Source organism: Antennarius striatus, chromosome 13, assembly GCF_040054535.1.
Source record: "Antennarius striatus isolate MH-2024 chromosome 13, ASM4005453v1, whole genome shotgun sequence".
NCBI lineage: Eukaryota > Metazoa > Chordata > Actinopteri > Lophiiformes > Antennariidae > Antennarius > Antennarius striatus.
In genome coordinates, this window is record NC_090788.1 from 4,360,438 (window position 1) to 4,383,230 (window position 22,793).

General features: G+C 42.2%; 2 protein-coding genes across 2 annotated transcripts; one reads left to right on the plus strand and one right to left on the minus strand.

Moving 5' to 3' along the window:
• Nucleotides 1-697: 697 nt before the first annotated feature.
• foxi3a (forkhead box I3a) lies at nt 698-2,573 on the plus strand. The gene is made up of 2 exons (XM_068331775.1): nt 698-1,560; nt 1,770-2,573. Exons 1-2 carry the CDS (start codon nt 1,005-1,007, stop codon nt 2,438-2,440), a joined length of 1,227 nt encoding a protein of 408 aa, XP_068187876.1. The 5' UTR covers nt 698-1,004; the 3' UTR covers nt 2,441-2,573.
• Nucleotides 2,574-11,164: 8,591 nt separating this feature from the next.
• On the minus strand, nt 11,165-22,169 carry c13h21orf91 (chromosome 13 C21orf91 homolog). Its single transcript, XM_068331086.1, has 5 exons — nt 22,029-22,169; nt 20,827-20,960; nt 14,544-15,050; nt 14,172-14,234; nt 11,165-13,383 (listed from the first exon to the last, which is right to left on the minus strand). Exons 2-5 carry the CDS (start codon nt 20,951-20,953, stop codon nt 13,205-13,207), a joined length of 876 nt encoding a protein of 291 aa, XP_068187187.1. The 5' UTR covers nt 20,954-20,960; nt 22,029-22,169; the 3' UTR covers nt 11,165-13,204.
• Nucleotides 22,170-22,793: the final 624 nt, after the last annotated feature.

The window sequence follows — 22,793 nt, forward strand, 5'->3', positions numbered from 1 at the left end:
CCCCAGAGGATGAACCATCCAGACTCGACTGACACCCATTATTTCTGTATACTTGATTGGTCTTATTTATTATGTTGGTTGAGAATCTAATTCTGAGTTCCAGCCAAAATCAACATAAGTAGAGACAAACTAATTGTTTCTCTGAGGTTTATCTGTAAGAACGTACAACTAACATCTTGGCATGGGTGTTTAATTAATAAGATCATGATAGTTCAATTGCATTAATAAGATCACGGTAGCGTATGTCAATAGAGACAAGCTGACTGAGTGCTGAGTGTTGGGGGAGGGGGCGTTATCACCTGAACAATGCTCTGGGCCGACACCTCAAACAGCCTGCAGGCTTGTTTGTGCTCAGGCTGCTTCCTTTGAAACAGAATCATTTTACTCTCCGCTCCTGTCCGCCTCCTCTGAACCCGCAAGTTCCAAATAAACATCAAAACAGCCGAGCTCGGGTTTGGGTTCCTGGGTTCAGAGGAAATCCCATTTTGAAGTATTTAACACTTTTAACTGATGCTGAGTGATATCTGAATGGTATTTCCTTGCACAGTGAGGCATGACATCTAAAGCAGGAAAAAAAAAATGATGAAGAGATTCTGCTTCTTGTTGGTTGGATTAAATAAAGGTAGAAACAGCCAATAGAAAATAAAGAGGAATCATCTGAAGAATCGTTCATCAAATTCTGATGATGCTACTCATGATGACGATCGTGTGTCATCCTCCAAATCCACCCCTGGGAAGTATCTCCACCCAGTCTCATTGAAATCCATCCCCTAGGACGACCTGACACACATCATGTGGTTGAGCCAGGAAGAGGGACAAAGTAGTAGCCAATCGGCTCATGTGTGGGCGGAGCAGCAGGGTATAAATATGTCAGGTGATCAGCAGCAGGTGCACTTAGCAGGTGGATGACGGCACGTGAGTGTAGCTCCTGCAGACACACAGTTCTTCCAGATTGGTGTTAGAGGACGTCGTTGCGTTAAGGAGTGCGCAGGTGCAGAAACCGAATGGCGTCGTTTGTCGCGGACCAGGATCCGTCCGCTCCGCCATCTGGAGAGTTCCTGTCTCTGGACCTGGATCCGTTGGACTTCAGCATATACAGCTCTGCTGTTCCACCGGACCCCAGCCTGTGGGTCCCACCTGCCATCAACCCCAGCAACACCTACCTCTGCAGCACAGACCCAGCAGGCTCCATCGCAGGGGTCGCAGGAGGCCCAGGAGGCCTCCCAGTGACACTCCCAGCAGCACCCCCAGCAGCACTTCCTGCAGCAGTGCCGCCAATGTTCACCTGCTTCTTTCCACACATGTACGGCAGGCCCTGGTTCTCCAACCCGGAGGACATGATGCGTCTGGTCCGTCCTCCATACTCCTACTCGGCCCTCATCGCCATGGCTATACAAAGCGCGCCGGAGCAGCGGCTGACCCTCAACCAGATCTACCAGTACGTCTCCAACAACTTCCCCTTCTACAGCAACAACAAGGCCGGCTGGCAGAACTCCATCCGCCACAACCTGTCGCTGAACGACTGCTTCAAGAAGGTTCCACGAGACGAGAGCGACCCAGGTACGACAAAACGTCTGAGTTACCGTTTTCATCATCCAACCAATCGTCTTAATTTTAATTAGAAATAAAGGAGTGACGAGAAGCTGGTCTTTAGGATTGTTTTATTCTGAACTTTATTCTCCTTATTGTTCATCTTTTGTGTTGTGGTAAAGATGAGTTGCAGCTGTACTCTTTAACCTTCCTCCTCCTCCTCCTCCTCTTGTCTGCAGGTAAAGGAAACTACTGGATTCTGGACCCACTCTGTGAGAAAATGTTCGACAATGGAAATTTTCGCCGCAAGAGGAAGAGGAAGGCTGATACCACGGCTGCTGCAAAGACACCTTCACCCCCTGCCTCCTCTTTCTCATCTTCACCAGAGCGCAGTTCTAAAACTACCAGAATGCATTGCGGGGTCGGAGAGATGCCTGCTCAGGCAGACGCTCCCCCTGTCATGTGTCCCCCCCAGGATTCCGTCCTCGAGCCTCCTCCTGCTGGTTCGGTGTACATGCAGATACCGGACCACAACTCCCCCCCTCACCCAATACAGGGGCACATCCCGACTTACTCCCCCAGCGCCGTGATGTCTCAAGAGGACACCTGCAGCACGTCGCCTCCCGTCTACACCTCCCTGAATCATTCCATTACTACCCCTCCTCCTCCGCTCTTCACCTCCTCCCCACCGACTGCCCAGCACTTCCCCTCCCTCGTTGACCACCAAACCACCTCACCCCCGCTTTATGCCGAGCTGCACACAGCGTCCTGCCTCCTGCCGGAGTTCCAGGAGGCCCAGCAGCTGCAGCAGCTCCAGGCCCAGTGTGGATCACTGTTTACTGGGGGCTTCAACGAAGCCCCGCACCTCAGCTCCATGGCGATGGCTTCAGACCCGAATCGTTCACACTGAGATCTGATGTATATTAAGACTGAATTCAGTATGTGTCAATGTCAGTCTATCAGCTTCTGAATAGTGTCTTGACATTAAAAAGGGTCAGTATTTATTTTAAATGTAATAATGTTTCTGTGTGTTTAGACAAATAAACCAAATATCTAAATTTTAAGACAGTTATTTGCTTTTTTTTTTCACATTAGAATCCCGTCAAAAATTATTTTATTTGCACAAACAAAATTCAAGCAACTCGACAACAATTTGACTGTAAAAGTCTCTCTCATATATATAATATATATATATATATCTTTATACATACTGTAAGGATAAATAAAACACAAATTTGCACTGGAAAATGTCACTTGCCAGTGAATTTTGTTATCTGCGAAACTAATGGTTGATTTGCTGACTTGGCTGACAAAGCAAGCAAAAACAGTTTGGTATAGGATGACCAGGTTGCTCCTGGTGCAGAACGTCATCAGTGCCCAGCACACGTTCCTCAACTGTTTACTGTTTCAACTGAAGAAATTTAGAGAAATGTAACGTAAATATTGCTGGTGTGCTAATGTGTTGTTAAAGATTCTCTGATATTGTGCTTGGTAGCGGTGTAGTTATATTTTAAACTGAGCCGGAAGTGGTGAAAGAAATATTTTTTTTGAATTAGCATATTTCATGTAAAGAATTCAGTTTTAAATACTTAGAAATAGCAAAAACCATAAAGTATGGGGGTGAGTGTTATCCTCTCACTATGACACAGCATCAACAGCCCCCTTTACACCCATTCAAGGTGGACTTGCACCTTTGTTACCCCTCGTCTTTCTTAAATGTCTTACGAACCAAATAAGAAATTAGGAGCTACGGCAAATCAGTTTTAATTAGCAATAAGCTGGCGATGAGGTAGAACAGAGGTGAAGAGGTAGGACATAGGCAAAGAAGTAGGACATAGGTAAAGAGGTAGGACAGATGTGAAAAAGTAGGACAGAGGTAAGGAGGAGGTAGGGCAGAGGTCCAGAGGTAGGGCAGAGGTTGGGTAGGGCTAGAGAGGTAGGAAAGAGTTGTGTAACATTTAGAAGACATGTTATGGGTGTGACCCTCAACCAGGAGGCTAAAAGAATAGGTGAAACGTGTTAGCGGCTAACTAACTGTAAACATGCTAAGTTAGTGTCTTTAGCAGTTCAAAAGATGACAGAAAAATGATCAGGATTTTGACGCCGCCGGTTGAGATGATGACGTCATTGTGCAGTCGGGATCAATGGGCAGGGCTATCCGGCAATCTCAAGACATTTAACACGAGGTTGAAAGTCTCATTGTCAGTTCTGAGAAGGGCCTCTCCTCCCTCCTCGTTCCCACGGAGATCCACCCACCAATGACAGGTGTCGACAGCGGCACCTTCAAACAAACGGTGGTTTGTAATTCTGCTGAGTCATGTGAACTCCAGGGAGGAAACCCTCACCGTTGCTCCCTTGATTGATTTAGTTTAAGTGACTCAGCAGTTTGCTCGTACTGGAGGAGTCGATGGCGGAGTTGATGGAGCAGATTACAGATCGCAGAGTTCCAGTCAGCAGATCCCACAGACTGACTGACACCCAGTTCTCAGATTTCCCACAGGCCTTAAAGTAACAGCAGGTAAACTGCTGTATGGGAAAGAAAATGTTTGATATCAGGTTATATATGAATACTTCTGTTGTTTAAAGGCCTGAAAAACATGCAAACAGCCATTATATATAATATATACAATTTAATCAACTGTATTTTTTTTGCAATCATGCAGATATTTTTAAACTGTGCAAACTTGTGTTTAAAATCTCTCAAACCACACATTCCACATTTCTCAGCCATTCCACATTCAATATGTGGACAAAAGTAAAGAGACACGAGGCAGTTATGCCCACAAAAAGCTTAATGGCATCTTAACCTAAATCCGTTTGGACAGTAATCAGTGTTTTACGTCCTTGCGTCTTTGACTCGCATTTTTTTTATACACGGACGCACGATCGTCAGACAGCGTGCGTCACCGGGACGCAAGATTTAAATAAACTTCCATTCAACAAAAATATTCATAGTTTTTTCTATTTCTCTACTTAAATTTTTGAATCTGGAGATATGTTTATGTTTTATCTCGTGCGACACACTTGCATGCGTTTCTCGTCATGAGACTAACCTGCGTGATTCTGCCTTATTAAAATCGACCAAACGGCAACACGACGCCTGCTCGTTTTTTATGCGCTGCAGTGAGAGTGAGGCGTTAGTTAGACCCTCCAGAGTAATCATAAACTGCTGCTTATGCTTGGAGAGTCTTGTTGGGTTTGTCTGTCTGTTAAAGCACTTTGAAATGTCTGCTGATGTGATTAAGTGCAAGACAAATAAAGATTGATTGATTGATTGATTGACTGGTTGATTATCACCATGCCTCCGAAAAGATGCAAAAGTTGGAGAAAAAGCAAGTAACCATGAGTGCTTTGAAGAAAAAGAGACAGATAATACTGAATTGTGTGTGGAGAAGGTTCTTTCAGCTTGGTGCAGTGTCCACAGGATTATATGAACCAAAGGAAAAGAAAACTATTGAGTGAAAAGCAAAAGTTAAAAAACCCAAACTGTATTACATCTGTCTTAATTTGTAAAACTGACTACCAGGCTTTAACAATTTGATAAAGCTAATATATAATTTTACTCTTTATTTATTTTTTACTTTTATGCAGTTATGATGTTATAAACAAAAACATTAAAATTATCAATTTATTTCGTTTTTATTTGTACTATTGGCAAAACTCAATCCTTGCCTATGCTTCTACCATATATTCTGTTATTACTTTTGGGATGCATAAACTTCATGTTGGGATGCACTACTTTCTTAAGGTAAAATGAACTCTGAGTAATGTTTGTAGTTCCATGAAGGTGACGGAGCTGATACACCTGAACGAAACATCTCAATTCACTGCTGTTAATCCGAATACTTTTATCCGTTTTATCCGAATACTTTTATCCGTTTTATCCGAATACTTTTATCCGAATACTTGTTGTGGACGGTTGCTCTTCTCCTCCATCGAGTTCAAACAAATGCAGCAATTATTAAAAATGCAATTATTAAAAATCTATAAGCAACGTCTATTAGAGAGATACAGACGTTAAAGTAGGGTCAGGTGTACGGAACAAACCACAGAGCAGAAGACAGAACTACTTCTACACATCAGCAGGTGGATGTAAATGTGCCATTAGTCTGTGTGTGTGTGTGTGTGTGTGTGTGTGTGTGTGTGTGTGTGTGTGTGTGTGTGTGTGTGTGTGTGTGTGTGTGTGTGTGTGTGTGTGTGTGTGTGTGTGTGTGTGTGTATGCGTGGATGTGTTTAGACGTCAACTCGTCCTTTCACATGTAAATGATGACGGACGGACGACACTGCCTTGTTCAGACGTCTGATCAACTCCCCTTGTTTACAGTCAACAGGGGGAGTGTGTGCGTGTGTGTGTGTGTGTGTGTGTGTGTGTGTGTGTGTGTGTGTGTGTGTGTGTGTGTGTGTGTTTCTGTGTGTGTGTCTAGTGTGTGTGTGCGTAATGGCTGAGGTCAGTAGCGTCATAAGTGTGCCATTTGTTGACACTACCCTCGGGACACACACACACTCTGAGGGGTGTGTGTGTTTATTGTGACAATACAGGTGATCCAGTAGGGCTCCTATCAGCTGTTGCTATGTTAAGGTATTCATCCTTCTTCATTACAGATTCTTCCAAGGTTCACCCAGTGAAGAGTTCAAGACCTGAGGTCAGTTTAGAGCTCCTGAAAGCAACACTATCGATCAGGACAAAAGCTCTAATGTGTGAGTGTCCATGAATTTAAAGATAGAAACAATAAAACACACACACACACACACACACACACACACACACACACACACACACACACACACACACACACACACACACACACACACACACACACACACACACACACACACACACTGACATTGACAGACTATTAGTCATATCAGGATCAGATAGTTTTTATTTCACTGTTGACATGGCACAACCTGAGGAGGAGGAGGAGGAGGAGGAGGAGGAGGAGGAGGAAGGCTAAAAGCGTGACTAGCTGAGGAAGCAGCTGATGCTAACATGTTAGCAAACAGCTGGTGAGTGTTGGAGCAACACTTACAGATCACGACACATTGACCACATTGATAAGTAATACATTCAAAACACAAACCTCCATCTCAGCAGTTTTCCCCCATCAGGTCATCAACCCTAAAACCAAACATTGAATGACAGGGCGACCCTGGTCATGTGACCCTGATCATGTGACCCCTGGAAAATGGAATAACCTGGATGTCATTGGTATCGCTAAACTCGCCTTCAGTGAAAAAGCTGAATTGATCGGTTTGTGTGCAGGATGAAGAAATAAACAAATTATTCTTGAGATTATTGGTCATTTTATGTTCAGTAATTTACAACCATCACATTATTTAACCACTGTTAAGAGGGTCTGTTGTTACGGCATCAAAATTTATTTCAGAGATACTTCCTTTTTAAATCTGTAAACAGGCAAACTGACATCTAGAACCTCAGTATAGAAAATCTCAATTTAAAACTTTCATTGCAGATGGAGAAAAGAGAATATTTTTAAGACCCAGTCTTTTGGGAGTGACCCCTTTATTCACACGGCGCCCTGTGGTACCGGGTTACAGCTTTATTATCATTAGCCCCATGTCTGCCACCATAACTGTCATAATGTGTGATTACATCTGGTCCTGTCTCAGCACGTCCTCCAGCAGTCGGGACGCCCCTATAGGAACGTTTCCACAGTGATCCAGTTCCCCCCAAACTAAAAACAACAAAACAGTTCCTCTAACACATCGTGTGGAAAAACCCCGACAGACGGTTCATCGATAAATATGCCAGAGATAACTGAACGCTGAGCCGCTCAGCATCCAGCATGTAATCAGATTACTGACAACAAAGAGCCCAGATTTCAACTTGAAAATTAAAGTTACATTTATTAGGATTACATCTGTCACCTCTGTAATCAATGTACCAAATATTTCATATTTAGTCTTTCTTTCCTCCACTTTCGTGGGTCACGGGGGTTGCTGGAGCCAATCCCAGCCGATTTACGGGCAAGAGGCGGGAAGACACTTCGGATATGCAGCCAGCGGGTTGTATTTTTTATTATTGTATTATATATATATATTTATATATATATATATACATATATATATATATATACACACACACACACACACACACACACACACACACACACACACGATTAATTCTGCTACAAATTAAGCCCAAAATAACCACTGTAAAATAACCTCAGCTGAAACTTGAGGTAATTATTATCACAAAAAATGATAAAGATCCACAGAATGACAGAATGAATGAGTTTTGACACGTTTTCTTCGCTTTATGCAGGACTTGTACTTTAACAGTATTTGTTTTGCTGCTTTGACTGGTGTGAACATTCTGTACTCGTCCTCCAGCGCTGCTGGAAGGAAGTTTCACAGACGAACCAGTCGGTAATAACGAATAAAAACAACAGGAACACGAGGCTTTCATACATCTGGACTTACACAAAGACGGATGATGTTTGGCTCAGTTCCCACATCCATGATATGAATGATTCTCGACGTATTGAGTTGCTCAAGGGCACATCAGTAGTGTGCGTGGTCAACCTGCCAACCGTCAGGCTGGCGGCTGGCTGGCACACATTTGCATAATGAGACACACACACACACACACACACACACACACACACACACACACACACACACACACACACACACACGTTAACCAATAACCAATATGAAACCATTATTGTTCGACCTGCGTCTAAACGTAATGAACCCTTTTTTGACTTTTCTAAACTGTTTTTATTTTCTTCTGAGTGATTAAACACTACAGTAGGAGTCTCGCCATGTGAGAAGGGTGTCACCGCCGTTTAGGGTGAGTGGGGGTTCAGACCGTCATGCTGGTAGCCTGTCAGCCTGAATCCAGACGACCCGTATGCTTCCTGTCGTCGGTTAAAGTGAAACCAGTGATCCAAGTTTAACCCCTGAGGCGCCGAACCCCTGCTAGCCCCCTCTGTCTGTCTGTCTGTCTGTCTGTCTGTCTGTCTGTCTGTCTGTCTGTCTGTCTGTCTGTCTGTCTGTCTGTCTGTCTGTCTGTCTGTCTGTCTGTCTGTCTGTCTGTCTGTCTGTCTGTCTGTCTGTCTGTCTGTCTGTCTGTCTGTCTGTCTGTCTGTCTGTCTGTCTCTTTCTACTCCTGATGCCTTGTAATAACAGTCGTATCACTATGGCTTCTAATATTTTCACCACCATGACGTTCCTGCTTGAAGTCTCTCTGGATCAGTCCAGTTACTTCCTATCTAAGTGGTGTCACATGACATGTATGAACCAATTACTAAAGGGGTCATTTTCAGCCGGTTCATGTACAGCTTTAAAGAGTCGTCTTCAGCACGTCAAAGCGTAGCCATTCCTACACGTTTAACTGAAGCCATGATGGAGCTCCATCCCTGTCAGCTGAACGGTCGGCCCGTGAACGTGGAGCCCAGCAGAGGGGAAACTAACAGGTCCCTGGGGGGGATCCACTTGGTGAAGAGCTGTGTCACCTGTGTGAAGAGTTCCACAGTCATAGAGGGTGTTGTTACCGAGAACTTTGCCTCTCATGCTCAATTCTGATGAGCCAACGGGAGCCAAGTTGTCCATCAGGACAACTCAGTCTTCTGAGGAAAGTAAATCAATGTCAGTGTATCAGAAAACGGATCCAGACTGGCTCCAGATGATTTTCAACCTCCACCTGGCAGAAGAAGATTTTGTCATCCTTTGCCCTTTAGACGATGCCTTCCTTCACATCCCTACATGGCCAACTACCAAACACCCACCTGGCATGCGCCCCCCATCTCCTCCATTGGCTGGTAACGTGTACTCCCTGCCGGCTGGGAGGTCAACGTCATCATTATTAACAAAGCAGTCAGAGACTGCAACATCCCGCTAGTCCCCTGAATTCAAAATTTTACCCTGACCTACACATTATTGTGCCTCTGGCTTCCTGAAAATGTTGCTTTTTGTTTTGTGATTATATCCCATCAGGTTTCAAAGATGTGTACCTAAAAAGGTATAAAAGTGAAAATTAGACCTTGACCTAGTTTTTCAAGGTCAAGATTGTGATCTAAATTTCATTCCCTTGCCTCCCTGCATATAACACCCTTTGTTTCGTCTTTCTATCTTAGGGGGTTCCTGAGATATGTGCTTTTTCTTTCATCTTTCTATCTGCAATGGTTGTGAAGATATTTGGTGGACGGATGGACGAACACACAAACACTGACAATTACAATACATCACCTGTTCACAGGATGTAATAAATAATAATAATAATAATAATAATAATAATAATAATAATAATAATAATAATAATAATAATATTGCTGTTGGATGATCTACTGTCCCAGCAGGTATCACTCGTCATCTGGAGAATTCTTATGAAAACTGCCTGCAGTGAACTTGGTTAATTCTCTCATTGACCTCTAGGGGGAGACACTTCCCTTCTCTTTATTATTGACTTACTTTGTTATCAACAGAACTTGTTATGTGTTTTCATCTCTTTTTCTTCTTTGACTCCTGTCCATCTTTGTTGTTTCTTATGGAGACATTCCCTCGTTTGATATTTATTAGATGTTCACTTTCTTCATTTGAGGAAGAGTGGCAGTCATCCTCACTAAAACGAGTCAAACACGGAGTGAAAACGGTGAAGCTAGACACTATCTTAACTTAAAAAAATCAGTGAAATTATGGACACAGGCCTTCAGGTGTAACACTCTACCCAAATAAAAGGCACTACTGCCCCCTGTCAGCCAGAAAAAATAACTACTACAGTATGTTCACTTCATGGTCATATTTTCCTCTGTACCACATGTGTCAAACTCAAGGCCCAGGGGCCAAATGTGGCCAGCCACATCAATTATGTGGCCCGTCAGAGCATAAAAGGTCAATGTCTAAAAATAAATAGATCAAAAAGTGCGCTTTGACCAAAACTAAATTTCCCACAATACTATAAATAAGCCCATTTTAACTCTGACAAAAACGTTTTTAACAAAGAAAAATTTCCTAACTGTTTGATGTTATTTTTCTGTCTTCACCTGGATAATTTTGATCCTTGATTAATGGAGATATGTAGGTTTCATAACCTGGCAAATATAATAAGCAAACATGTTTTTTACTTTGCAAGTTTAATATTGGTAACTAGAATAAGTAATAAATTCAGAGTTATTTAACATTAAGGAGTAGCTACCGTTATTTTACATTACATTCATGAGTTACATCTGGCCATTTGAGGACAGCCATTATGCTGATGTGGCCCAAGGTGAAGTTGGACACCCCTGCTCTATACCGAAGCAATTCTAGGCCTGGTTCTGAACTGAGTGCCTTCTTTGGAGCCATTTATTTGATTTTGTTTTGCATTTTTGTTGCAGGACTAGTATTCATTGATGTCATTTAGGCATAACAATACTAAACGGGTTTAGGTTAGATTCTTGTGAAGTTTAACACCAAACAGCAGTTCATTCATTTGTCCAGAAGGGGGCACCAGACCTCCATCGGCCATCTTTAGCCGTCAATAAATGGAACAAGTCAATAATTGGGACATGAGCAAGTGGCAATATAAAACGCATCGAGTTCTTTTTATGAATGATACCATTCATAGTACCCAATCTGCCTTTCTTTGGAAATAGTAATCAAGAACAAACAGCAAATTTAGTGAAAATAATTTCAATTTATTGAAATATTTTACAAAATCACACAAACTCTCACTTAAACACAAATCAAATAGCCAATACAAGATCCATGACCACACAATAAATATAAAGCAAAACATCACACAACACAAATGTCGCCTCATATAACATCAGAAAACCAATGAAAAAAAAGTTCAACTCAAACAGGTTTGCTGACATCTCCAGTGAACAACCGAAGCCTGAATGTCCTACTGAGCACACACAGGTCCAGACATGCTTCCATAGTACAGACACATAGCACTTACAACTACAACGCTAATTAAAAACACTGAAGATTAGATGAATGTAAAGTTAGCATCAAGGACCAGAATACTATCACACGCTCAAGCACGCAGCAGTTACGCAAATGAAACAAAAGTCTAAGAGGAGTTAAAATGTTTAACTTTAAACCCTAATTGGGGTCAAATACACTTAATCTCTTACAAAGAGAGAGCAGAAAACACACTGACAATGCTGAGTTTCTCTACACAACTGATCTGTTTACAACTTTCTTTCGCGCCAGCTTAATATACTAAAGTTTTTCTGTGACTTCATGAGAGGAAAACTCAGATAACCGACACTCTTTGCAATATTTTCTACTTTATAAGGCGTCTGAGATTTTTCCTTCTTGCATAGGGCTCCTGAATAATAAACAAAACTGATTGCTAAAACCTCGCTCTATGTCTGTCTTTGTCTCCTTTGTTTAAAATGTCAGGGACCTCCAGAGGCACAGTAGACTCAAATATCCTGTTGGTATTGCTGTGATTAACTCAATCCATAATCAATACAGGAGTGATCAACAAAAGATGCACCTTAAAAGTAACATAAACACGATAAGAAAAGCAAACTCTAAAAACATACGGTGTGCATTTTCAAAACAAATCATGTCCACATCAACACTTGAAATTAAAATCTCTGGTTCAGGTTTGCACACGCTGAACCGAATGCAGACAAAATGTGCGACCACAGATGCTTTATATCAATTTGGTATTGCATCTGTTCTGTTAATCCAAGTCTTGCAATTCATGTGCGACACAAGAGGAAATACAGATTTGGTTGGCAGCTAAATTTCTTTTCAATACTGTAGGTTCACTTTTCCAGACCTTCAAACCTACACAAGGGATAAAACCAGCTCTGTGCTAGTCGTCCAAGAAATCTCACTTGCAGTAACAGAAATCAAAAAGCTTTGGGTGCTGACTTCTCTGTGCCCATTTCAATGACCTTATTTATTTATTTCACTTTTTTTTTTTTTTTACACGTTAACAATATGTGTGCTTACTTGTAACTTCCCCAGCAAATAGAGCTCATTGCATTAAAAGCATCTCAGATCAGGGAATTTCTAAGGCACTTCTACAGCTCATGTTTCAAGCTATTATATATTGCAGGTGTGCAGCTGCAGAAAGATGCTTCAGCCTCTGTAATGTTTTGATTTTAAAGCAGTAATCACATGCTACAGCTGGCAGCCCTGTGGAGAATATGACATCCATACAACAACTACATGAGGAATTCACCTCACCGTGTTCTGAGGAAACCGTCAGATAAACATGGAAGCATGTAAAGCAGTCCTTCGAATACCCACATCTGCCACAAAAGTAGAAAATGTATCTACAGAAATAAATGAAAGCAAAAAAAAAAAGGAGAAAAAAGGACACAACACGAAAACAAGGAAGAAAAGCAACACTAATGATTCAAGGAGAATCAAACAGATGCACCGTTTGAGTCCCAGTTAAGTCAAATCCCAAAAGATTTTCTTTAAGATTCGTGTCTGATAATGGAATACCAGACTGCTCTATTTCACGTGGATTCAACATGTATCCTGTGTACATGAGTTGAGTGGAATTCAGGTCACATGACCAGCAAGTCACTGTAAACTGGAAACCCTCATTAATCCTTGCATCATCGCTATGACAGCGAGAATGGAGGCCGTGTCCACCCAGCCCTTTAAGCTGCTTTGATACAGATCCAACCAGTCAGTGACATGAGGTGGACGTAGAGGCCTTCCAGCCTCGACGCGTCAGAGTGTCTGATCGTTTTCACTCCACAGGGCCGCCACCGCCGCCGCTGCTCGTCTTAACTCCAGCTCTGCTGATGTGCAGCCAGGGCAGCTTCGCACAGTTCTTGAAGAGCTGTTCAATGGCGATGTGACGCACGTGAAGCTCGGAAGACAGCGAGTCCTTTTCCTGAACAGCTACCGTCAGCTCCTCGAAGACCTCTGTGGAGGGAGGAGGCAGGAAAGAGGTTTTATTTCCACAGGTAAATAAGGTCAATTTGGATACAAACAAAATGGGAACGAGAAAATCAAGGACACAGATTACTGAAGGAGTGGAGAGCAACGACAATTCATCTGCTTACGACACTAGAACCAAGAAGTCAAGGTTCTTTCAGTCAAGACTGTTTGTGTCACGCAGTTCAACAGTTATCTAAGAAATTTACAGACATAAAAACATCCCAAAGCCACAGAAACTCAGAGCACAAAAAAAAACCTTGTCGCCACTGAAAATTAAGCAATGGCGAAATCCAGACTGAGCAACAAGGAAGGCTTTCAATATATTTCCATCAGCAACATGTACTCCATAACTTTAAAAACATGTCAAAAAATTACTTAACATAAATTAAAATTGGAGTTCAAATGAAATGTAATGAAGCTGCTCAGGGTGTATAAAAACCTCTGGCCAGCCTTGCTTGTGTTATTTATTTCTTCTTTGATACATGGACGTTCTTCATTTAATCACTCACTGGAGGAAACATCAGATGTGTGAGAATATGTGAGCGGCGGTTCAGAAGAAGCACAACAAAAACTCTCCCTTGGATATTCTTTAATCAACCTGTATCAACTGTCTCATAACCCAAGTGGCTGCTTGACCCAGGTCACAATAAAACCACCTCGACATGAGACGCTGCAGCCATTCTGTTCCTGTGAGTGGTTCCCAGCAGGTCTAACCGTACCAGAATGGAGTGAATTAGACAGGAGGTGTTGCAGTGTCGGTGAAAAGCACTCACTCTGAATTTGCATCAGCAGCTGGGCGTTCAGCTGATGGAGCTGGTCTATATTCATTTCAGTCACTGAAAGCAGAAACGGTCTCCATTAGTCACACTGAATACACATATGTAGCTTCGCTCTCGATCAGTCGCACCTCTGAGGAAGCTTCCATGTTCGCTGTCAGGAGCTAAATTTATTACATGGAAAAAATATGCATCATAAAAAGAGTACCTTTTAATTTAGTAGAAAATACATAACCCACAGTTAGCATTTACACAAACAATGTTGAAGTATGAGTAAGTAAATCTGGTGATAACCTTCCATCTCTACTTTCCCTGTAATTACCCATCAGCTCTATTTTACTGAAGATGCAGGTTAAAAGAAGTTCTCACGCTGGTCTCTGCTGTGGCCCTGATCTCTGCGCAGCTGCTGTCCTCCTCCTGAAGACGGGTTCCAAACATGAAGGCCGTTCCTGCCCTCCTGGGACCAAATGTCAGGCTTGGACTGTTGTAGCAGTCCCAGCTCCTCTGCAGTGTGGCACTCCAACATCCCCATGGTGTAATCAGACAGTTCTGTAGCTTTGCCTGTGTCCCAGCAGGGCGTGTACCGGGGCACCTGGGTGTCTAACTGGGGGAGCAGCTTGTGGTCGGCCTGCTGGCTGTGACAAAGTAGCTTGGCCCCGCGTCTGCTGTGGCCGTTAGAGGAGACGGAGTCTTTGTTCTGCGCATACTGGATGATGCGGTTCAGTTTCTGGCCGAGGGCCAGCTTCATGCCCTCGTAGACGCTTCGGGAGACCTTGGAACGGGACAGCTTCTGGTTGGCGATGAGGTGGCATTTCTCAAAGCAGTCTCTGTGGCCCCGCAGAGACTTGGAGTGCAACAAGGTGGAAGAGGAGACGCCTGTGTTCAAAGACAGGATGTCATGAGTCCATGGAGGTCGAATGCAACTGAGACTTTTAAGACTTGAAGATACCAAAAAGTACATGAAACAGTCAACAAGAAGTAAAGCAGCGATCTGAGCAGGATTGATTCTGACCTATTGAATTTGCCACATCAAGTCTAAGTAAACTAGTCTGGAAGCGATCTAAAACTGGAGTATTGACCTATCACATCACTGTGTGAAAGCTGCTTACTGTGCGGTGGATCAGCTGGCAGGGATAATAGATTAACCCAGACTAATTCAAACAAATTAAGTGCCTTCAGAATACTTTCACTAGATGGCAGAATGGAGGAAGGAGCAAAGATTCACCTCAAACTTCAGGACAGAAGGGAATATTTTAAGTATGGTGTTTTTGCTTATACAGACTGTAAAATACGACTGATATGAAAGCAATCTTCACCAGGCGAGGACCTGAGCCACAAAACCAAAGATTCTAATCTTTATCTGGAAGGAAGCAGTGCGTGGGCTGATGTTCGCTAGAGAAATCCACATCGCTTAGAAGAAGATGTGATAGAAAGAAACGTTTCAAAGCAGGTCGCACCACGTCGTTTTTACGAAATTAGAAAAGAGAAAGTGCACCACATTTTTAATACAGCCTGGGTAAAATAGGCCAGGCTTGGTAAACAAAGGGAAGCTGAGGTAGAAGCAAATGAGAATGAGTAATCTGTGCGTGTGTGTGTGTGTGTGTGTGTGTGTGTGTGTGTGTGTGTGTGTGTGTGTGTGTGTGTGTGTGTGTGTGTGTGTGTGTGTGTGTGGTCAGACAGGTGTTTGTGCGATGGCCTTCTTCTCAGTGTCTACCTGTCTCGGCAGACAGGAGTGCGTGTCGAGCCTGAGATCAGAGGATTAGTTACTGCCATCCATATAGATGTCAGAGAGCTCGGGTAGGTTTGTGTGGCCGACACGCCTCTCAGTACTTCACCAGCACACAGATGAGCAAATGAAACCACAGGCCATTGCTAAAGCAGGCTGAACCTACAGATGCGTTGTGGTTTATGAGGCCTTACAGGAGTGCACAAACACATTCTCACAAACACTCTGTGGGTTTCAGGTTCCTTTAACAATTATGGTTCGTAACAGATGACCAGCAGATTCTAAAGCAACAGAGACGATGCTGAAGGTTTCTTCGTGGTAGATTCCCTGGTAATACATTTATGTCATCAGGGAATCTGCTGCAGGAACACCACTTCATGACATTTACAGCAACTGAAGAAGAAAAAACATCAGAATGTAATCCTACATCCTGATACTTTTTAGTACTGTATCTACAGTACGTCAACCACACATCGCACCACTTTCTTGAAAAATGTTGGTCCTTTGTGGCGTCCTTGTATGTCTTTAGATGGCTTGCTGCAAGCCTGTGGGATTGAATTGAACAGTTTGTGCCTAATGAGGTAAAGTCAATGTTAATGGGACTTTCATAAAGAGTGTTTAGACCGTAAGATAACTGTGCACACAAAATCTTTTCATAGCTCCTAAGTAATTGTAGTATTATCAGTTACAAAAGACAGATTGGCATGTCAGGGAACTGCAGCATATGAAAGATACGCAAGTCGCGTGTGAGATTAATTCATGGCTAATGAACCTCCATGAGCTTCCCTAATAGCAGCAGGAGCTGTCTGCCTATCAAACAGCCGGCATTAATCGGATCAGTCTCAGTCGTTGGACGACCACAAAACCACTACCACCTAAAAAAAAAAAAAGACTTGGCAACCAGGCCAGTGGACCACCAACCACAGACCTGACTTCGACTAAGCAGCTTAGTGCGACTGTCTTTCATGGCTGTGCACGTTATTCACCGAGGTGAATCAGCTGACAGCTACAGATGTCAGCCAACCGGCTTCTTCACTTCGATCAGATGGAGGAATGCAAAATATTAACATTCTGGTGTTCAGATGTTATGATATAAATCTAGTGAAGGATTACATTTCATGTGAATATGAAAGCTTAATAGTGTGTTTTGCCGTAGTGGAGGTCCAAATCGGACGTTTAATGAAAGAAGAAAAGCGTTTTCGCATTGCCTGGAATGAAACCTTCACACACTTCTGGCAGTGCTCTGCACAGCGTGTGTGTCCTGTCCTCACAAAGAACATGTGATACTTGACAGACTTGAGACGAGATCAACAGTCTGGGACTGGGCCAAATGGGACAGAGGTCATTAACAGGTGTTAACAGACATCTCTACAGCGGGAGTGAGCCTGTCTTGAGTGGGTCGGAGGTCAGTGATACTTTGATGTGTTATATGTGGGATGAAAGACCCCTTAGATTTAATACCCCTTGGATCCTGCAGCTGTTGTCTCTCTTGCACTGTTTCCAATCCAAGCAGAAGGTGAGTTCAACCAGGCCCTCAATTGTGCTTGTTGTTTACGTTTTTACATTGTTCAGGAAGAACTAGATGTTGCTGCTGTTTCACCATGGTCTTCCTCCAGCTGTGCCATGCTAATCTAACTGCAAAGATGACTTTGGATTCCGTTCACGTCACCATCAAGGTGACGTGAACAGTGAACTCAAACCACCTGTCAGCAAACTTCGACCTTAATCAACAGTAATTAACGACCACACAGTTACCCACATTATAAGTATGAAAACACAACACTGGGTTACAATAAGGACGGGGCAATTCAAGGCTTAACAAACCCGTGGTAAAACAGCCAAATATTTCAGTTGTAAACAGAGACACACTAGCGGGCTCTTTAGTTATAACTGACTGGCTGACAACGCAGCAGATGTCATAGGGTCTATCTCCACCGCTGGGTGAGGAGGTCACCCACAATGAACGAGCTGTTTGTAGGAGCACGCAACAATAGATCCTATGGAGTGCTAAGCAGAATCACCAGTGACTGCATTACTGCGGGAACATTCTCTTTATTCGACCCCTGGTAAAACCAGAGGCCTCAGGAACACTCTGTCTGCGTTATGTAAGCAGATCAGATCCCGGGCTGCAGCTCAGCAAACGTCTTGTCTGACAAAGAGCCAAAGAAGACATGAAGTTCTCTGGTTAGACGCCACATCTCCTGGAGCGTGCTAACACACAGCTCGTCGCATAAAACAAGGCGGTTAAATCTTGCCTGGCTTGAACTACAATCAGATCTTAACAGTGAAATGTGATCAACAGGTATAACTGTGACAGAACACAAAACGTGTCCGTTCTTGTGTGGTTGCAATAATTAAAGCCGTTATGATAACAATTACTGTAGACTTGCTGGTGCTAAGGTGTGGCAAATACAGTAGAACTTGTTGGAACTGTTAACGCTCAGGGCTGTGTGTGGATGTGCAGCACAAACGCCAAACAACAGTAAAAAGTAAAAGAGGTATGAAAGTGAGATAAGGTCAGTTACGCTGCATCGAGCGGTTTATAAATAGATTCTTGCTATGTTCTGACAGAACCAGTACGCACAGGCCAAAGCAGATTCCTCAGGAAACAACCACTCGGAGGTGCAACAAAGGTTTTTCCAGGACTTTCCAAACATCCTGCTTCAAATTGTGAGCAACATTTCACTCCAGACAACCTTCACAGTTTCTCGTACACTTGGTGGTAATGCAGGTTGAAGCCATGATGACAAAAAATTCTGTGAACACCACTCTGCTTCAAGCGCACAATAATCAAAATCTGAAGAGTGCAGTTTTTTCATTAGTGCGTCTTATTTGTTCCTAAGTTCACGTGGAGCACAATCATACTTTGGCTGTGAGTACCGGATGAGTCAGTGGCCAGCATCCAATCAGACAAGTCTGAACAAACCCATTTTAAGGCAATTTCTGAGCACGGCTTGGGGGGAGGTTGTGGGTGGAAATGAGTCGTTAACGCAGTGAGTGATTTTATATTAAATTAATATTTGTTAAACAAACTTTTGCCAAGCAAGTTCAAATATAATTAAACCTAGCTCAGCAAGATTAATCTCTCGGTTTTTACACAACTTTCCTGCACTAGCAGCATCATCCCGTCATGCCTCATTCCTTCTTCCTACTGCTTACAATCAATACTGATCAATCTCTGACAACATTTGTCAAAAATCTATAATTCTGAAGGAAGCAAAGTTTAAAAAATATTGTTGGCTTCTGCCGCTTTGATTTCATTGCAATAAATTGAAGGTGTGTGTTTCCTGTTATAGAGAGGGGTCTATGTTGCAGAACTGTTGAATGACCTCTGTGTACAAAGGACATTAAATTAATGTGTGTGAAAGAACTGGTGAGAAGATAGTGGGCTTTACGTTTCGTTATTACCGTCAGATGTGCTTGAAATTGAAAGTACTGGAGTGAAAATGTGTCTTACGTGTATTTAAGATGAAATAAATCTGGTTCTTGCCCTTCATGTTAGTTGTGGACTCTGTCTGCATGTGTGGTAACTGGACTTTTGTCCCCCTTCAGCACCGGTACAGTGTCTGTTAATTCTCCACATCAGCGTGTGCATGACTTGGCCTTCGTTTGTCCTCAGCCGAGCCTGAACTAACCACAAGCAGCTTGGTGAGCTGCCCTCCTACCAAAAAAATGCTCAACTACATCAGAAACAGACTTGTCAGCAAACCACCTCACTCGACCCTGGAACACATTTACTAGACACTGACATTAGAACCTGTAACCTGACACAATGGTGGTAATGCAGTTTGAGAACCACAACAAACTGCTCCTGATTTGTTTAAATGTTAAAACACTTATAGAGTGACATTTACACAATATGCAAATTCCATAGCAGGTGAATCCAGGCCAAAAAATGAAAAGCAGCAAGCCAAGACACGTTCACTGGATTATGCTAGCAACCCGTGCTTTTGTGACAGATTGACAGACAAATGGCGGCATTCAAAAGTGGAGTTGTGACTTTGAGAAGCTCAGAGATTAATATGTGGCTGCTGGGGAGCAATAAAACTACTTTAAAACTACTTCTCAGTAAGTCGTTTTAAAAGATTTAACAGGGTGTAGCAGCAGTAGCATCACTCAGCTATTGAAGGGGCCGTGTGTACATCAAACTACATGCTGGATATAATACAAATAAAACCCAACCAAGGCTTTGTTCTTCTATCACGGTTACATTACATTACCACAACTTTAAAAGGAATTATCTTAGAAATTCTTGCCAAGGACTATAGATAAAGCCTCTCACAACACAAAAAGATGATTAATCAATACTGCCACATTCAGTGCACTTATAGCATAACAGAGCAGAATGATTAAAGTTTAATGTATATTCTGCCTGTTAACAGAGTGTTAGAACATTCTGAGAGCACCCAGTTGACTACATGACTCTGTTATACAATTAAAGCATGACCACACTGGGAACACACATTTCTTCATTGCAGAAGACCGTCTTTGTGGATCCATGAGATGAGTGCTAAATAAGAGGCATATCTAATCCCTTCTGATTTACCATTTCACTTCAAATAGGCCACTCATTAATGAAGAGATGAAAGGATTTCAAAAACATGGTATTGAGTAAGAATGGCACATCAAACGGCAGAATTTGAGTGGCCCATCCAGTGAGCGCTTTCCTGCCACAGAACCATTACCCTGCACGTAAATCTTGGGTGTTTTTCCTGGATAAAAGAAGCATTTTGTTATCATTGGACAAAAATATGACAGGACATAGACTGCATTAGTGTTCTGGGTTGATTATTGTGTGACCCAGATGCTGGACACTCTTGGCCTCACATCTATAACCGTGTATGAAACACTCAATTTGCTTCGAAGCATGATTTTGTTTTCCCTTCATTCCAGTAAACAAACAAGCAACAACATCCTGTTTCTTACCATCAATGCTTAGGTCAAAGCAGACATGGCAGAAAGATAATGTCCCCGTGTCTGTGTCTAGCTTGCAGACACTGCAGATATTGTCATCATTCAGATCTATGTTTACAAATTGCTCCTCTTCATCCATGACGGCCCTGCAGACAGACAAGAGAACAAGGGGACATTGCTCAAAAGTAGGATTTGGTGTACCGACATTTAAAATTTGAAATAGGTCAATAATCAGGTCAAGTTGCCTCACTTTTGTTTAAATTTTCTATTTTAAGATCTAGACAGACATATGGAGGTCTTTTTTTGTCATGACACATGTATGTCCTATACTCACTGCCCTTATAGTTATAAATATGTTGGTGTCAGAGTGGCAACATCAACACACAAGAATCTCTAATGTAATGTCCGTATCATTAATTCGGCTTCTCGCTAATCATATCCCAAAAAAGGCACACAGAGTGCAAATACAGTCAAAAAGTAAATGTTTTTGCCAGCATCGTTAATTAACTTGTCTGAAGGATTATATAATTTTTACATAACAGATTTTCATTTGGAAGAATAGGGCATATGCCAGCAAGTGTAAATACCTCTATTAACCAAAAGTTAAGGATGGATCCAAGTTGTTGGTATATGATCTCTCTGTGAAAATATGCGATGACAAATCTGACACGAAATGAGACGTCAGGCGAAAGCATTTAAAGGAGTTTAAATAACAAAACAAACATGCTGCTGTTGTGGCATGCCACAATGTCAATAGAGAAGGATGCTTGCCAGTCACACACACGGGTTATGACAGCAGCGAATCAGACCGAGAGCTCTTTGTTAAAGCTGTTTTGATGTAGATTGAAAAATCCATTAAATAAATCTATAAGCCTTTTTAAAAAAAAGTGTTCACTATATACTCAACTATTAAAGAAAACCTATGCTGGGATTCTATTTGAACTTTTTCTTTTAAGCGTGATTAATCTGACACTTCGCATCCTGAATCCAGTTCAAATGTTCAAACACTCGTTTGGCTCGAGGCAACTTAGCCGCGCGCCTGTTTACACATCGTTAGCAACAGCTCTGCTAACTAGAAGTTAAGCTAGCATCCGCGGAGTACCGCGGTCAGGCTGATTCGTGACCGTTATTTGGTGCAGCGACGTTTCGGTCATAATTAAGACGTTATTAATATATATATAAACAACCTTTTTTTTGTTTTTTTTGTTACTCACCTTTATCTGAACGACTATCTTGTAACAGATACCGATAATTGCTTCGTTAGGGAACCTCGAGTCTCCTTCTCTCCACAGTTCACACGCAAACATCAGCGCGTCACGGCTGTTCCACAGAAACTACAGGAACCTCGCTCGAGTCTCACTGGAATGTTTCACTAGTTTATTTGGGGGGGTGCACGCAATTATTTACAAATAAATCACTGAATTTTAAAGTATATTATGTACTCAAAAAACAATTTTTAATCTTTAAATATTAAAATAACCCTACATAATTTATATGAATTTTGTCTATGTCAGTTAACGGACCATTTAAGATAACACCAAATGTTGTACTCCCCTAAATGTAAATATGGGCAAGTCTCCATGTCGTCATCAAAATAGTTCCACATTGGAGGTTTGGGGGTGAAACAGAAGTAATAAATATAAAATATTCACAAAAAAAGTATTTTACGCTATGTTTAGTCCATTGCATGAGGATATAGATATAAGTGAGATGATGTTATCATTGTCAGTGTAACCCAAAAAATAAGTCGTGTGGGAAATTCCCGTTACAGACCAGCTACTAATACAGTAGTTTTATTAGTAATTGTGTAATTTCCATGACGGATTAAAAGACGTCCTTCATATAAAGTGACTGGTACAATCCACGTGGAAATAACATTTACCAGTGGGGGTGTAGTAGATGTAGATGGACATCACTTCTCCGGTGGATCCATTAAATTTATTACAAAGACATTGCATTTATGAACAAGAAATGATAAA